General features: G+C 25.9%; 1 protein-coding gene across 1 annotated transcript; it reads right to left on the bottom strand.

Moving 5' to 3' along the window:
- Positions 1 to 2573: 2573 nt before the first annotated feature.
- On the bottom strand, positions 2574 to 15641 carry LOC114130108 (polycomb protein Asx). The gene is given in 12 exon segments (XM_027994998.2): positions 2574 to 5522; positions 5854 to 5986; positions 6068 to 6255; positions 6336 to 6682; positions 6755 to 6971; positions 7089 to 7454; positions 8487 to 8643; positions 8735 to 9044; positions 9907 to 9921; positions 9924 to 10112; positions 10296 to 10405; positions 14580 to 15641. Coding segments are annotated over 11 exon segments (2328 nt in total). The 5' UTR covers positions 10402 to 10405; positions 14580 to 15641; the 3' UTR covers positions 2574 to 5222.
- Positions 15642 to 20415: the final 4774 nt, after the last annotated feature.

The following is a 20415-nucleotide window of genomic DNA, read 5'->3' as shown; positions in this document are numbered from 1 at the left end:
CGTCATTATAGGAAAAAATGTTATGACGTACTACATAATAGTATTATTATTTTTTACCTAACTTATTTAATTTTAATTCTTTATTTTTTTATAGTTGATATGACAACCTGACTTATTTTATTTTTTTTACGGTAGGTAAACTTTAAACTTATAATTATTTAAATAATTGACTTTTTGGGATTTTTCTTTTTTGATGGTTCATCTGCACACTGAGTATTTGCGTTAAAAATAGAAATCATGAAAATCGGTCCAGTAGAACTTCAGATAGGATGTTTACCTGTACGATAATGACCTTTTTACAGTCTTGCAAAATGATAAAAATAACCAGCAGCTACCTATGGCCTAAAATAAATTAATAATATTTATATGCAATAGAAATATTCATAAATTTCTTATTTTTAACAATTGACAATATTATTTATGTTATTGATCCAGGTTTATGTAAACAAAATAATTTCAATTCTTATACAAGCATGGATCTTTAATAGTTGTACTAATATCAAAGGTAAATTATTTTTGAAGATGTGAATTTGTATTATGATATATTAATTTATGTTATGTTAATGATATAGGCAAGTGCTAGTCTAAGAGCTGGGAAAGCTGGTCGAGTAGCTTCTGGTAAATGTTTTTGCTTATATACATCACGCGCTTATAAAAGTGAACTTGAAGACAATATGTAAGTTAATGTTATTTATGAAATCTATTTTGAATTTTGTTTAAAAGCTACATTTTCTTTTTTTAAAGGTACTTTCATTGGAACAACTTTATGCATTGGGTGCATTGAATCACAAGGGTAAATTAACCAAATTAGAATGTCATATGGCGGAATTCCCATTAGATCCGAATGATGGCAAAAATACTTTTGGCTTCCGATAAGTTAGGATCTTTAATTAATATTAAAAATATTTTAGTATAATTATTTTAAACACATCTAAGTGAAAAAAAAAACAATCTAATTTATAATACTAACTTCTTATTCTGAAACATTACATCAAACATAGAATATATTAGTCTTGTGATGAATAATACGATTCATTACCTATGTAATATGTTATTATAAATTTATAATTTAATATAACAACATATTTATGTAGTGGCTAGCGCAAGAATTTGATATGGGGGGATATCAAAGATGTCATAAATAAAAATGTGTAATTTTATATTATTTTGATGAACTAAAGAGCCAAAATCCAGTTATGTTTGAAGACTAAAAAAAAGCCCATGGGGGAGGATTTAGCCTCATCACCTCCACCTTATAACCCCCTCGCACATTCCAATGTATTTAAGTGTTTATAAATTGTAATTCTTTGAACATCTTATTTAAATTACAAGTTGCCCTTGCAAAACACAAATGACATCCTTGTCATAGGTTACCTATTTGTAGTAATCTCTGTGTGGACTATTAATGCTGATTTAGGCAATCATCATTTTTACAGCCCTTAAATTAAAATAAGATCTTTTGAAGAGTTCGTAATTTTGGTCTAGTTGTTGGACGTATTAGATATGATCATCATTTCAAACAGACACTTAAAAAAAATGTTTCACCAAAGAAACTATATATACTGTATTTTTTAATACAGTAAAACTCTTTTAACTCAAAGCATTTCATAAAAAGGAGAGTTAGATTTACTTGATTTATTTTGCTAGTTTAAAATTTTAAATATGAAATCCATTAAAAATTACTGACATAGATCACTAAATCATGGAAGATTTTAACTTAACATCTTCACAAAATTTTAAATTTTACATGATTTTTTATTTGGATATGTCATTATTTAATATGATAATGACAGTGTTCTTTCAAAAAAATAGGATATCAACAAGATTTTTATAAAGAAATTGGAGTGTAATATAATACATCCATTCAAACTCGAGTGCACTGCAATAAGTTACATGAATAATGATCTATAACATTAACATATTATTATAATTTATAACAAAGTAAATTCCAATAAAAATATCTACTTCGGAATATAAAATATAAATATGGATCACAATGATCACATCATTGAAAAAATAAATGCTTATTATACTGATTAAAATATTATTTAAAGTTACATACCTTTAAATGCTTTTAACTTATTTATTAATTATTTTATTTATATAAATTAATACATATCCATTTTAACAGAATAATTACACAAGAATTGTTAACCAATCTAATTTTATCAATGTGTTAAGCAAGTATTGCACAGAAATATTTAATTTTAGGTTAAAAAAAAAAAGAAAAGAATTTTGTACACACCTATTCCTTACTGTACACAGTCATACAATCATCTAATATTATGTATAATATATATTTATATTATATCTAAAATTATAATATATAATATTTATTTATATTATACATATAACTATATACTTAGTTGAAAAAATATTTATGTTAAAATATAACGTTCTTTTATCAAAAGCCATATTCCATATTTTGTTCAATGAACCAATAAGTTCATCAAAAAATGTTTCAACCATTAAAATTGATAAAAAATAACAATTTGATGAATTATTATTTATACTATAGTGCCATATTATGATTATTAGAATACAAATGTTTGAGGGAAAAAATTCAACACAAATACAATACACTTAATAATCGTATATTATTCCTATTCATAATAAAGTAAATTAACAATATCATTATAATAGCATAAACAGAATGAGAATCAATATATTTATGTACAGTTTATTTTTAACCTAAATAAATGCTTAATTTTTTAGTATCTAGTAGGTATTTTTATAAAACTAAATAAAAAAAAAAAAAACATCATATATATTTTTATTTTATAACATCAAATATCTTATTTATATCAGATGAAAAAAAAATAATCAACATTAAATGTGTATACATTTTTTCTGAATGGTTTAAGTATGTGGGTACAGTGGACATTTATTAATGATACATTGTTAATATAGTAATATGAAGACATAATATTAAAGAAAACAATAAACAATATGATTATATCCTATATTATATTTTAATATAAAAATGTTTATATAGACTTTTTAAATTTAGGATACGTTCAATAATCATAAAAATAAGTAAATAAATAAAAAAACAAAAACTTAACAAAAATGTTATCAAATATGGGGTACTTAATATCAGATTAGATTTTTGTTTTCTTATTATGTACCCTTACAAATAAAATATATAGTTATCTTAAGAGGGACATTACAAAAAATAAAATATAAATATTTCGACAACTCTGTTTTTGGTTGAGTATACTGATTTTAATAATGTACACTCAAGTATAGTTACAAACACTTAAGTACACATTTTCATACAGAATACAAATATTACACAACAATAAATTTATTAACAATCACATAAGGATAGTAAAATAGGTTTTAGTATTAATGCATAAGATTTATCATTAAAATTTAAAAAAATAAATAAAAAAGGATATAGTAAGATAACACAATTCCATCACCGAAACAATAGTGCAAATTAAAGTTAATTTTCTAATGCTCGGAAAGTTTATAACAGATCATTTGATTTCAATATATTTATATTTATATCTAACTCATAACTAGTTAGTACTTAGATGATAGTTGATTGGTGGTAAATATTACCTAATGTTTATAGTATTGGAAACATGTGAAAGTAATATTAAACCTTAAATATATATATATTATACACCTATAAGTCAATAAGTTTTCTAGTTATTGTTATTTACATATTTTTGTATATCATTGACCCCATATTTTATTATATGGTAGATTTCAATAACTGAAATAGAGAAAATATGATAGTCTACTTTGAATCAATATATAATATATAGGCACATAAAATATGGAATTATTCAAAATAATATCTAAGATAGTCATTATAGTTTGTCTAACATTGTTGAACTATTACGGTGTTAGAGAAGGAGAAGGGTGCATTTTTTATTTAATTATATTAAATCCATTTTATAATACACATTTTTATAGAATAATTTTATTGAAATTAATTTTTGAGCTTTAGAGAAGAAACGAGAACATTTCTAAGTATTCTACATTATCACATAACTGACAAAAATCTATAAACATAGTCTTGTACACCACACAAGTTTGAATTAAGCTCTTAACTTATAAATGTTTTTAATTATAATCAATTAAATTAAACTTTAATAAAAATATATATTATCAAATTTTTAAAAAAAAAATTGGAAAATTTGAGATTGATAACTTAAAACTTATACATAATTGTATTAGTAACAAGTCATATAAAACATGGCGTCTTTGTTTTATTAATTATCAGAATAATATTTAATGACAAATGAAAAACAAATATAATTATAAATTATGTACTAGTAATAAGTTATTATAAAATTTAATACATAACAATATTAATAAGTAAGAACATCTGAATAAATATTTGGGAAATATTTTAATTATTGGAATTATGCAAAATGCTTTGATTAAATGTTTAATAATTAAAATGCTATACTTATACTTAAACAAGGTAATTTTTATTATAATATTGTAGGTATTTACATACAGAAAATCAAAATAAATTATTTTAATGAGAGACTAGCTTTCTCGAAAACTCAACCTAATGATGTATTACTTAATTTTTTTTTTAAGTTAATTTATAATTTTAATTGTATTTACTTAATAACATAATTCCATGAGCTATTGTTCTTATAGTAAATAATACAATAAGAACAGTTATGTAAAATGTTTATATTATTATGAGAAATTGTTTGATTTTTATGGATAGTTACTACCAATTAGTAATGATTAAAATTAAAACTTTAAAAATATATAACAGATATTTAAAAATTACCTTATAAGTACATGTGATTATCTTTAGGGTGGGAGTAAAATCTATGTACATTTTATTTTAAATTTATTATTAAATAATTACTTAAACATGAGGTTTTAAATTTTAAAGTAAAGTAATTGTAATGTAATGCATGTAATTTTAATCTTGATTATACTAGCTTTTGTGTAATTGGGGATTTTATGGTCAATGAAAATGAACAATTAAATAAACTATGAATTAATATTAATCTGTAATGTTTGCCAATACTTAAGTTTCAAAAAGGTCAACTTATACATATATATAACAATATAATTAGGATTGAGAAAAATAAAACAAAGTAAATATAGGCAATAAGTCAATAAAAAAAAATAATAATTTTTCATCTACACACTTAATACATTTACGAAAAATGCCTGAACAAAATTAAGTTTGTGTTACAGTTTAGCATAATATTTTTAGTATCATATTTTGAGCTTTATTATCGGATAAGACACGTAACACAAAGTTTAGAAGGGCCAATGCAATCGTCATGACAAAAAGCCCCGCATTTCTTACATATTACCATAGCATTAAGACTACAAGAACAATCATTCGTTTGTTGTGATTGACCATAGGTAGATACTTGTATACCTACACTTGCTGGTCTTCCACCATTTAAAATTGGAGCTATTTTGTTATTGGTCGGAGGAGCACTAGATGATCGGCGTATACCTGTTATTCCACCAGACCTCTGAACTAACAGGTACTGCCCCATTTGTTTTTCCGTTAGTTGCTGTTGCTGTAAAATTATAATAAACACAATATTAATTTCATAGAAATTATTTCTTAACAATAAATATTGAAAAATATTTATTTTTTATTGTAATTATTAATGAAGAATACAAATAAAATTATTTTATGAATCAATTCTAAAATCAAAAATATTACTGAAGACAAAATGATTATAGATTACTAAATTATTGAAACACACTCGAATATTTGTAAAGACCAGTACAAATCTTTTAAGTTTTAATTTTAACACAGTAAAAGTATTTTAATGGAATTTAGAAGAATTTTTTTAATAACAATTTATTAAAATAAATAAAATAATTAACGTGTTTAATACTTACATCAGATGGATATGGTGGTCCAACAGACATAACTGGAATGCCACGAGAAGATGCAAACACATGTCTAACAACCAGAGGTTGTGAACTGCTCGTAATATTTATGTTTCTGATTGGTTTTGGTCCATTTCGTATACTATTGTTAAATAATCAAATATGATTAAATAATAAATTCTTAATCATTCAATATTTACACCTAAAATATTATTTTACTTACAAAGAATTTTTGCCAATTAATACTGATGGTGGTGGTTTCAGTTGACACCTAAGTTGATTACGATTTGGACTATTTTGTATAACAGCTTGACATATTTGGTAACTTCTTTCTAAATTAATAGCACCAGGTGGTTGCTTCAATGTTGATCTACTATTAGTTCTACTTGTTGTACAACTACTTGAGCTCACCTTAAAAACACAAGTAATAAAAGTTTTTGATACAATTTATGTATCAATAAAGTGATAATGTAAAAATGTATATATCTTACTTGTGATTTGATTGATGACACATAAGTATGGTGAACTGGACGATCAGAAGGAGCTGACGATATATTAGATATTGTGTTGATAAATGAAAAATCATTAGGGATATTAGATTCTAGAGGAGTTTGAATTAAAGGAGATAAAGATGATAAAGATGGTGTACTGGGTAATGGTGAACTGTTAGAAGAAGTAATAACAAGAGGTTGAATAACACTAGGCATTCGAACAACCACAGGTGGAGAAATGGTTTTTGGAAGTTCTTGTATAATATTCATATTACTGTCATTTGGCTCGTTTGATGGAATTTGATTAGTTGTTGAGTTTACATCATCTATTTTTGGAGTTAAAGTGACTGAAAATACATTTTTGCATATGAAATAGTTAGTATATATATATAGACTTAATAATTTAAATTTAAATTTACCTTCTAACTCCAATTGAACTTCACTTTCACTTTGTTCCTTTTCTTTTGAAGTAGAAACACTATCATATTCTGGAATTAATGTGCCCAGATCATCATTCATTAATGAAGACCAGTTTTTAATCACCGATGTTTCATCTAAATTAACATCATCAATTTTACCAACATCATTTATGAACTCATCTTTCAATGGAATATCTATTATTTCAATATCTTCATCCTGTATAGAAAAAAAAATAATTTCATTAAATTATAAAAATAATACCATTTATATTTTTATTAATTATTATTAAACACCAATATTAATATGGATTACAATGTGTAAAAAAGCATTTACTTTTGGTATATCCATATCCTCTACTAATGGCTTTATCATAGAATCAGTCGTGGAATCAACAGAATCCCATGGTAATTCTAATTTTTTATCTTCATTTTTAATATCATCAGACGATGAACATGTGGTTGGTATTGTTGTTGTTGCTGTTGTTGTAGTGATTGTAGTTGTTGTTGTCGTTGTTGTCATCTCTTTTGTTGTTGTTATTGCATTTATTGTTACATCCTTAGTAACTGTAATAACCGGAGCTGTGTTTATTGGAACAGTGATAGTTTCAGTTTTTTTATGCTTAGGATTACGCCAGTCCGAAACAGCAGCATTTGAACTAGATAATCTATTTTCACCCCATATAGGTTCAAAATACTTTAACTGAAATTAAAAATTAATTATATTAACTCAAATTAGATTAAAAGTTACTAATTTCTTTAAATTTGTTAAATTAATTAATTAATTTATACATAATTATTAATTAATTATAATGTAATGTTATTATCTACCTAACCATTGAATACACCAAGAATCAAAAAACAGCATACATTTTTCATAAATGTTCCTAACTTATAACTTTTAATTCATAAATCATAATTAACAACCTCAGAATTTTAAAATTTGATATTCTTTTAAAACTAAAAAAATTCTGAACTATTAACAACTTAATTGAATGGTAAATAATCTATTGATTTTACAGAGAATTATAATAATATGAAAATGTTTCATATTCTCTATTAAATTACATAGTAAATTCAAGTGACGGTTGTCCTAAAAGACAAGAAAAAAAACAATCTACTTAACATGGAATAGATTATAGGTAATTAAAATCCTGTTTAAGGGTAATTTAATTTCCAAAGCATAGTTTTTATATTCAAAATATTTTTGATAATAACATCCCAACATACTTAAAAATATTCTCTGTACTCTCTACTATAAAAAAAGAAAATATATGTTTTAAAATAATACATATAAAAAAATATTATGCTGTAGTAATCATACTAAACCATGTTTTGTTTTGATAATTATTTATTGGATGCACAGCTAATGACTTGAAACTAATTTATAATTTTTTTAAATAAATGATTGATAAGAATATCTATAGTTATTTGATACTTCAAAATTAAGATAAATAACAATTAAAAATTAAAATAAATTATTAAATTTTTCTCATAATTACAAAATATTCTTAAATATACCAAAAACACTAAATATTCTTATAACTCCTAAAATATTCTCAAATATGCAAGTAATAAAAACCATTTTCATGTTATTTGTTCAATAAGTAGTTTTAATGTTTTACTCTTATTTCACTGCATACACACGAAAAAGATAATATATAAAAATAAAAGAACCCGAACACTAATAAAACATTCATAATTTACTCTTAAATATTATTATTAAATGATTTACTTTAAATGGATCTAGTTTGCTTTTTTCACGATCAATATCCATTTTCATTTTTTGCTGATTTTCAGGAGTAAATTCTCCTTCTGATAATCTATCGGTCCATTCAAGACAAGCTTGAGCAAAGAATTCATTATTTAAAACAGATGAGTTTAATAATGGCCTATAAAATAAAAAGATTTATTATTTTATTTTTAATATATTCAGTTATTTCCAATTTATTTACTAAGATATATTTAACTCAAGTTACACACCTGAAATCTGATTGAGTATCACTTAAATTTTCTCGATCAACATGTGGTAACAATTGAACAAGTTTATGTTGATAGAGACGAGGGAGCATTGAAAAGGTTTGTTTATTCAAAAGTGATCTTAAATTAACTTGTGCAAGAATAGAGTCTGGTGTTTCTAAATCAACACAACCTTCAGCTTTTGCTTGTTGCAATTGAGCCGCAGCTGACAATCGTTTAGATCCGGGACGTTTACGTGGTTTTACCAAACTAAAACCTGGAATGGATGATAAGACTTCCAACATTGTAGGTACTCTAGATTCATCTTCTATGGCTGTAAAAACACAAGTAAATATATTAATAATAATCTTTCTTATAGATAATAATAATTTAAAGACTACAAATATAAAATTAGTAGATATAGCCTGCCTAACTTTACAAGACACATCTTTCAACGGATAAAGTGATAAAATCCTGGCAGAAAAACAGTATTTCTAATGTATTTTGACCAATTAATAGTTGACTTTTACTATTCCAAAGATAATACCTTGATAACGAATAACAATCTAAGTTCACATTCAAATATAACTCTTATATTTTATACGTTTATACATTGATTTTAAAATACTGTATTATCATTATTATTTTATCAGTTAACTTAACTCATAAAATATTATTACAATTATTTATTTAAAAACATTTAGTTCTAATAGCACTACTCTATTAATATTTAGTACTAATTAACAACATTTTTAAATAAAAAAAATTTATTAATAATTTAATTGAAATAATTGAAAAAATATTGTGATACTATTGAGTTAATATAATACAGTGGCGACTGTAGACAGATACAATCCATCAGCCACATTGTGGAGAAATATCTTCCACCTAGATACAAAGGAAGAATTGAGGGACTTCAAAAAGCCAATGACAAAGCAATAGATTGATTATCAAAGAGTCACGTCGCCATTAAACATATTTATTACATACTGTTATTATTTTTGTTATAGTCAAACGTATTAACCTATTAGTATACTGTAAATACCATATGAAAAAAAAATAGGATGGCAAATAAGGTAAGTGAACAAAACAAATATTAGTAAATAATAATAATCATCATAATATTGTAATGCATAAACTTTTTAATACCCAGTTTTACTTATAAAATATATAACTATGAGATAAATTATATTTACTATTAATCTGATTAGAGGAAGTATAATTCTTGGAACAGGAGCTACATTTCCAGCCGCAATAGTAGTGTTTTTGCGTCTTCGTTTAGCTTGTTGCCGTAAAGCATGTTTCATTACTGTTTTTGAACCTGAACTTTTTGCACTAGCTCCTCTAGTTACTTTTGAAATGCTCCAAATATTATCATTTTCATTACTTATTTTATCATTTTCTGAAAAAAAATATTTTAAAATTTTAAGTATTACACTAAATAAAATGTACCTATTATTTTAAATATAAAATATTATCATTTTTAGGAAAATTATAAACAATGTACAAATAAATTAAATAATTGAACAGCATTCGTAAAAATATTTTATTCCTTAATATGTGACTCCTAAATTTTATTTCTTACCTTTAAGTTTTTGAAGTTTAACAGGAGTTAATGATGTATTGGAATTGCCAGAAGAAAGAATTGTCCTTTTTCTGTCCTCCATTTTATTCATTTCATAATATGACATATACCTAAAATAAAAAACAAAACAAAACAGTTAATTTATTATTATGTTAGTAGATATAAATTATTTAATTAAATTCATATGGATACTAAAATATAGTATAACATAAATATAATAACAGTAAAACCTTTTTATTTAAAAAATAATAAATATAGGTATAAATTTATAAAAGCCTAATGTTTTGTTTTACTCCTCTTTTCTTATACATTTTTAGTTAGACCAAAAAATTAAAAGTTCCACAAATAAACAATGGTTAAAAGATAATAGAGTTATTAAAAAAGTCAATATAAAATATTATAAGTTTGTATTACAAAACTATTTAAAAACATTAAGTTATCTTAGATTTCGACTTTTAATATTTCTACTATTTTTAGTTATTGACTGGTATAAATGGTTTTAATCCGGGTTTTAATATAAACCATACATATTATATGTAGCTACAAGTTTTTGGTATATTTTGAATCAGAATTTAATATTTTTTGATTTAATTTAATTTTGTTAAGGTAAATAGTATAGATTTATGAATACATATATTGAGATATTTTATTTGATATGAATTGATCAACATCTGAGAATAAAAGAGAGACTCAGAAACGGATTAAGTGTTAATCAAAATAAGCTACCAGTTATCTACCTATTTGTTCATTTTTTAATATTACCATTATAATTGTTAAAAATAGATGAACATTATTTTATAAGTTTATAATTTAAAATTTAAATATTAAAAATACTAAAACCTAATTTTCAACTACACCCACTATATTAACTAGGTACTGATGTTTTATAATATTTAAATTTCTCATGCAAGTTATTTTTAAATTGCAATATATTTAACCTATTCAACATCAACATTAATTATCATTTGATGACTACTTGATGTATTGGTATTTCATTTTAAGTGTTTGGAACAATTAATGAAAAAAATATATTATTAGATATTAAGATTGAGATTTTATAACAATTGCATATTTCTTATGATGTTTAAGATATAGCAAAGTAGGCTTAAAATTTCTTAGATGATTCAAATAACTAAAATTAAAAATTAAATTTTGCATAGGTAATTGGCAACTTAGACTTTAGTATTATTTTTTAACGTTTTGCATTAAACCTATTTTTTTTTTTAATCAAAACTTTTTTAAACTAATGTCAATCAAAATATCAAATAAATGTCAAAATCTTAAAAAATGAATACAAAATCCTATATAAGTTTTTCTTATGAACATGTAAAAATATTTAAAATACAAAAGTAGGTATTTTTATAAGAATTTTAAATTCAAATTTTGAAAAAACTTGTAAACACCACGAAAATGTATAGATTGTTTTGCAGATGAAAACGTATAAAATGTACAATTTTTATTTTTATAGGCTTAAAAATTCAATACTAAGTTTATCATGTATATTGTAACCAAAAAATTTAAAATATATACATGCATATATTTTTTTATGGACATTTTAAGTTCAAATTTGGATGAAATAACAAAATTAAACAAAGAATTACAGTATTTATTATTTTGTTAACTCTAGTTAAAAATCCTTTTTTGTAGGGACTTATAACTAAAATAACATACATTTTATACACTCAATAATAATTTCAAATTCAATTTATTAATTATTTAGTAAAAACTAATTTAACCTAACGTATTACTAATAGTAAAATAAATTATTTTACCTAATAGCTATATAAAAAACCATATACTTAGTGATATACATAGGCTGACAGACTTTCTCCACTCAGAATTGTTTATCAAGTACAATGATATATCATTAAATTCAAATTTAACCCATCCATCATAATGACCTATTTTACACCTACTGTGCAATAGAGCAGTATCCAGCTGCCCACCTTTTTTTGGTAATGATTTGTAGAATATATTGATAATTTATTTTCTTATAGCTAACAATATTTTTTTAGTTATCTAAAATTCAATTTAAATAATAAATTAAGTTAGAAAATTCAGTTTTTAACTGTTTTATCTGAGTATATGTTTTTTAATACTATAATGTGTTTTATAAATTTTGATATATATTTATATTATTATAATTATATTTGTTTAATTTTAACAAATATTTAAGAATTTATTTTATAAAATGGAATAGGTAAATACAAATTGAGAATAATTTCCACATTTTTTAAATGTTATTTTGGATATAAACAAAATATATAGTTAATGGAAATTGAATGAAAAATTAATACAAAACACTAAAATGACAATAAAGACGAATACAACCCTTTCAATAATACTTACAATTTTAAATTTAAATTACAAAATATTTGAAATGGGTATATTAATTTATTTTTAGAATATTTTAAATTATCTTTTTAATTTAAATATTTATTTGACAATCAGTTAAGAACGTTTTTAAACAATAAATGGATTTGATGTTAGTAATATTTATGTGAATGGGTGGATTAAAATATTATTTAAAGAAATGTATAGTTTTTTGTACATTTTTGTGTCAAATACATAAACAAGATTACTACCTATAAGATTGTAAAATAAGGTCCTCTTATTACTACTCCTTAATGTTCATTAAAAATTTTTGTAACTATCACATATTTTTGGTCTAGTTTGAACTATGAATTTTAAATACCTACATGAATTAAGATACAAAATAATTTAAAAAAATTGTTAATTACTATGTATAAAATAGGTAGGTGGGCAAACCTAATCAAATAGTATTTATCGGGATAGTCGAATTGCACTTATTACCTAAAAAGAAATGGTCGAATTGCACTTGGGTTGAAAAAAGGTAATAGTTGAACTGCACTCGGTTAAAAATTAGGTAGTAATCGAATTGCACTCATTCAAAAAAAGAGTTAAAATGGAAAAACCGTGGAAACCCGTTAAAAATATGTGAATCTTATGTTTACGAATGCTACAGTAAAAATGTATAATATAATATAATATAATGTATATAATATAATATATAAGAATAATTATATGTATAAATATATAATTACATAATGTGATGTATAAAACAATCATTTTTAACCACGCCAATGATTAAAATCATTGTCAGTTCTAAGCCTGTAAGTGGGAAGGGAAATGAATGTTTACTAAATGTTTAACTCCTTCAAATGTATGATAATTTGGTTGAAATACTTTTTTTGAGCCCAAGTGCAATTCGACTACTACCTGCTTTTTACCCGAATGCAGTTCGACCATTACCTTTTTTAAACCCAAGTGTAATTCGACTAAGATGAGTGCAATTCGACCATACCCGTATTTATTAACCTTAATCGGAGAGCTAAAAATATAGAACTTAAAGCTTTCCTAGTATTTGAGATTAATTGATTGAAATTTTTGAGATAGTTTCAAAAAAACATTTATGATTTAGTCACTTTTTAGTTCTGATTCTTGGTATATTAATATTCAATTGAGTATTTGACTTAAATTCAAATTTATTACTTTAGCCTTCATTTTTAATTAAAATAACAACTTGATCATAACGTTTAACATACAAAATAAATGCAATCTTTTGAACATAGATAGGTACTCCATAAAATATTTAAGAAATCTGACCGGAACATCTAAGTACTCATCACTATTAAAAATTCAAAAGTTCAAAAGCAATATTTTTTCAATAAAATTTAGTATGATAACCATTGGTTTCTTTTAAAATTGTAACAGTTGGCTAATACTAAGATGAACTAAACGGTTTATATAAGCAGATATATAACGCTCTGTTAAGAGAAGATGATGTAATTTACTACCTAATTTCTTTAGTGCCATTTTACGAAAAATTAATTTTTGGTAGTCCTGGGTATCTTCGCGAGTATAATATTTTTTAATATAAAAAAAAAAATTCTTTAAGTAATATATATTTTATAAATTCAATGTAGGTACCTAATTTGAACATGTTTCTTTAACAAAATACTATAATATAGATTATAGGTAGGTAAGTGCTAAATAAATACATTAAATTAGAAATTTAATATATGGCACATTTTTTAACAAATGATAATTACAACATTTTTGCTGAACATTGATTATATATTTATTTCCAGCTGGAGCAATCCTAATTGCTTAAAATGTCAAATCTCTGTGTAAAAAACAGTAGGTACTTGGAGACATTACAGCTAGTAATGTTCGAAAAACAGTACTCTTCGCGGTACTATGCAGTCGAGATCGATATATGAGATGACAAAACGTAGGTATAATATCATTATGAATACTGACCTTTTCTGAGTGATATTTCTCGGCAATCGTGAATCGCATGTACTGGTATGAGAATAAAAAGCCGTAGCCAGATAAGTATCGCCAATGACTCGAGCCGTTAATGAGATGGGCGGATTTCTAAAGGTTTGGGCAGAGAGTCGTTAACTACAGTACTCTGCCGACGTCCGGCTCGCGGATGGACGGCAACGAACGATGCGGCCAAGCACAAACGGACAACAACTCGCGTCGTCGGGGCAATAGGACCGTCGTCATACGTGTTCCTGGCGGCAACGGCAGTGGTGTTTGTCGTCTTTTTCTTCTTCGTCCTCGTCCTCGTCTTCGTCTCCTTGTCCGCGCCGGGTCCGTCGTTTACGCATCTCGTCGGGAACCGCCGTTTTCCGAACGCTGAACGCCGTGCGCGCAGAACAATAACAATCGCATATTACCGTCGCGATGAGACGATATCTCGACGGAGCGGACACGTCGCGAGTGAAAAGCGGCCGAACACCGCGCGCCGCGAGAACGGAGAGAATAAATTTAAAAAAGACAAAAAAAAAACCCCCCCAATCACTCGCGATACTCTATCGATTTATTATTAAAATATTGTAATAATAACAAACGTTTTACCGTAGGTACGAGGACGTTCGTCCGACGATGCAGTACCAACTACATGCGCGCGTAATTCACATACGTTATCGTTAACGGACGCGTTGCCGTCTCGACTCCTCCTCGTCGTCGAAGTGCAACGCGTATAACGTCTCTAATGTCAACTAATTAACACTACACACAATATTTTACAATAACGCTGGCGATCGGAGGAGCGTGCGTGCGTGCGTGCGCGCGAGTTCACTGTGCGCGCGTATATTATAATAATAATAATAATAATATATAGATGGTATAATATTTTATTATTTCAATAATAATAATGATAAAATATAATAGTAATAGTATTATATTGTTGCGATATTATTACACTATTATTATACGTCGTTGGAAGTGAAAAAAAAAATAATAATAATAATAATAATATTATCTACGCGAGTTATCAGCGAACGGGCCAGTCGTAGTCACACACAGACGAATCGCGTCAGTGGCGGCGGCGGCGGCGGTGGCGGTGGCGGTCGTCGTCGTCGCTGCGTACAACCACTACGGATGCGGGTGCCGTCAGGGGGGTGGTGGGGGTAATCGTCCGTTCCGTCGGTGTTTGTGTGTTATTATTATTGTGAAATTCCGCCGTAGACGTGTGCGCAGCGCTCGACGTAACGACCGCGGCGGCGGCGGCGATGATAATAATAATATTATTATTGTATACTGTTGCGTGCGAAACCTGCGGCGGCGGCGACGGCGACGGCGACCGAAACGATCCGAGCGGAGTCGGGTGGCGTTTTATTTTTTCCTCTTATTATATTATTTCGTACTACCTACTCGCCTATACATAATGTTATGCATATTGTGTATATATATATATATACAATATGTATCGCATTATCCGCGTCTATACGCTTTATATTATATTATATATACCTTTGGCTTTTCGTTTTATTCTTTTTATCATTATTATTATTTCTCCCCGTTTTCTGTTCGCGTAATGTTTGAATACGCGAACGGTCACCGTACGCATAAAAAATAATAATAATAGTAATAATATTGTAGCGATCCTTTATTCCTTTCGGCGGCGTGGCGACAAAAACCCACCGCCGCCAGCCAGACGCGTCGTGAGCCCGTGACCTCCTCCGGTCCTCCTCCGCCGCCGACGCTACGTGGAGGATTCGCGAGAAAACGTCCGACGGATCGCATTGCGCTCAACCCGCTCGCTCCCAGCCGACACCCTAACCACCGTCGTCGCCATTCGGTCAGACCGTTTGATTTTACTTTACCCATCTACACAATAATATTATGTTAAAAAAATTAAGTGCACGCCCATCGTACTACCATAATAATAGGAACACCACAGACCAGATAATTCCGTAATATTTATTTTATCGTTTTTACCTACGATATTATAATGTACCTAAGACGAGAGCTGTAAGTGAAATAAAAATGTCCCCGACATTTGCCGGTTGTTTTGATTAGGACGTATTGCTACAGACGACGTATTAAAACTATTTTATTATTTTAATAACAAATTCGCCGTTAAAAATATTGTATATTAGCTTATAAATTATAATGATTGTTAACAATATTGTTGTACACGTTATCGGAAATGGTTGAGTGAGGTCGCGCGTTCTGGCTTAATATCGTGCTATAGTAATGTATAAATGTATAATCATTATACACCGCGCGCCCGAACACGTAAATTCAACACTCCTCGTCCACGAACTCAATTAAACCGAATATCGATCGGTCGACTTATTAAATTTCAACGCCTAGCTGCCTGGTTAGTGATTCGTTCGCATAACCCAGTTTTATTCAAATAAACTAACACCTTTTATATTGTAATCTAAACAGTATACGAACTAAGTCCTAATAAAACCTTTTAAAACGAATTGTTTTAGGGTCTTCTTAGGTATCAATTATTGACTATATAGAGTAGGATAGCCTACTGTTAACCTACATTATCTGAGTCACGTCAAACTTAATAAAAACATCTTCTTTCTAATTTATATTGACTTAGGACTGTAATAAAATATTCTACAGGTATGGTTAAAAATGCTGTTTTTATATTCATTTTAAATAATTTAATTAATGTAATTTTTATTATTAATTCAATTTTTTTAAATATAATAAAATAATTATTAATGGGTATATTGGGTTTAAGAATAAATAGTATAAAATATGTTTAAATGTTCAATTCAATTTTTAATTAAGTATTATAAAATATATGGCCATATGGGCAATAACTAATAATTTAGTAAATCTCTTATACCTATTGGTAAAAAATTATATCATTGACATCTGGTGGGTTGAAAAACGAAAGTGTAAAATATTATTTCGAATACTTACCGATTTCAGAGTTTTAGCTATACCTACTGTAGCCTGTATGGCTGTATATGTAATTAAATTCATTGATTGGATTTTTCAAAAGCATATCTGTCTTTTGTTTAGTTGTCTCGAATTAAATCTTTTATCTTTAAGTAGTATACTGGTGAGTAATGGTCAAACTTAAAATTTAAAAGTTAAAATACTACAACATCAATTGCCTTTTCGAAATCTGTAACACAGTTTTAGAATTAAAACATAAATTAAGTTTTTGACTTTCTATTATTAAATGATTAATTTATTCATACATTGTTGAATCTATATATATAGAAGTAAACAAAATATGTACTAAAATAGTACGTAGTCATTATTTTTTATTCCGAAAAGACTAGAGAGTAAACAATTGAGTAAATTGTATTGGATATTTTTTTTAAAAATCCCTTCCAGGGCTGGTTTATGAGAGGACACCGAGGGCTGAGTGTGCAGTTACAATTTTATGATATTTTAATTAGGTAGAAAAAGAATATATTTTCTTATTTATGTATAAATCCACCCCTATTTTATTTAGGTATTTCAAATAACTACATTTAAAACAACATTCGATTAGTGCTCAGAGGACCTAGTAAAATAATAAAATATTTATAATTATTACCTATTGGCTATTATTAATGCGACGGTACAAATAAAATCCAAAATTCCAACCTATAAATGTTTTATGTTATAATATTGATATTTCTACCCGAAAAAAAGTCATAAAAATAGTATTAACATGTAGTTGCCACTTAGGTACCTCTTGGTCCCAGTATACGTTATACGGTTGATGTTATATTTCACTCAAAATAATTATATATTTCAATTAATATATTTTTCATTTCCCAATGTAATCGTGGACTCCATTGGTTAGGTATATTTTTCATTCAGATGGTCCCATTTTTCTCTAAATATTAAGGTCATACATTAGTTTTTTAAATACTAAAATAACTTGTTCTAAATTAATAAAATAATCATATAAATTAATTGATTTGTATTTAAATAAGTATTTAATTAAGAGTTTAGTATTCCTATAATAATATAATATATAGGTAATTTGAAAATTGACGATAATATGATGTTATAGTTAAAAATTATTGTAAAATAATATTTCTCTATATTATTTAATTTTTGATGTTAAGTGTTTACCTATACTTAGAGATGGAAGCTCAGTAAATTTACTTGGTAAATTTTACGGATTTACGTAAATTTTACCGATATTTTTTTTACCCGGTAAATATTTTTTACCGTTTTAAAGTTGATCGACCACTCATTTCACTTGTTTTTATGTGCACAACAATGTATAATGACTTTCATTTACTAAAAAAAAATTTACGGTAAAATTCCCACCTCTACCTATACTTAACAATAATTAAATAATATTAAAATATAATTTTGGCCAAAAATAGGAAGTAATTAGTATAATTAATAGGTACATATTAAAATTAATAAATGTGTATCAATTTCTTATTTTAATAACGGAAAAACATAGTCAACATTTGTTTTTTTTTTTTTTGAGGATAATGAATAGAAAAGGAATACCTATCTATGGTATATTGATAGGTATCTTATTTTTGTAGGAAAATGGTTACAGTTTTTCGATTATACCCGAGATTTGACTAATAAATTATTTTTCCTGCATTCTGGTACGAGGACTCAATTATTGACATTTAATACGCAACGTTTATTTTAGTATTATCATGTGAATAGAAAAAATAGACATTAGATAGTAGTTGTAAAGTAGTAATCTTATCTTTGTCACTTTAACTGCACTGACTATACACTATCATAAATTGATTGATAGGTAGGTTTTAATCATAACATTTTCCAAAAATGTATATTTTAAAGAAACAATTTGTTTAAAATCGTTTTAAATTATATTATATTTACATTCAAAACAGTAATATATAAAAACAAGTAACTAAGGAAGAAATTACTCATAACTGGTTAAATATTATCAGCTCAGATTAAGTCATTTGGAGGCTCTTAGACACTTTCTCTACAATATGGAGAAATTATGGCTATACGTACCTAAAAATAAATATTAAATTTACAACCATTTAATAATATAATTTTTATTTTTTCAGAATTAATAATACATATTTAATATCAATATTATCGATAAAATAATTTTTTTCATCGATTTTTCAATTAAATTACATTTTTATTGAAAATGTAGTCTCTATTTGTTCGTGGTCCCTAGGCATAGTATATAACATAGACTCTATGCGGTAACTCGGCCATGAATAAAATATTAAGAACCTAAGTACGATAACAAAAACTCAAAGGTTAAGTCTCATTGATTAAACTAGATAAAAATAACTACATTATATAGTGTGCATTTACCTATGTAACTTGATAGAAATCAATAGTTAATGAGGTATATATTTTTTTACATTTTTTTTCATTAAACATAAAGTATTGAATGGTTATAAACTAATAACATATTACAATTTAAAATAATTATAATTTTATCTTTATCACTATTTATTTTATTACTAATTATTAATAATTAATAACATGAGATATTTTATCATGTATTAATAACGAATAATGATACATCCATAATTTACTTAAGACTTTTAAGTTTTAACTAGTAATGTTATACTTAGCCACTGGGGTCTAAGCAATCAATAAATATTAAATATGATACCTACACAAACATGACTAGAAAGAGAAGGAAGAAAAGTAAACTCATTTCCAAAATTACTTATAACTCATCTCTAACAAAAAAAAATAAATAACTCATAATACTTATACCAATCTGAAATACATAAATACAATTTTGGATTTACTTAAAAAAATAATTAAAATAATTTGCTTACAAAATATTTTTTCCTCTGCTTATATTATATTAAATAATTTATGTTATGAAAAATAGGTATCCATTATTTTTTCTGGAATTCGG

This window comes from Aphis gossypii, chromosome X, assembly GCF_020184175.1.
Source record: "Aphis gossypii isolate Hap1 chromosome X, ASM2018417v2, whole genome shotgun sequence".
Lineage (NCBI taxonomy): Eukaryota > Metazoa > Arthropoda > Insecta > Hemiptera > Aphididae > Aphis > Aphis gossypii.
This window is presented reverse-complemented; position numbering and strand designations above follow the sequence as displayed.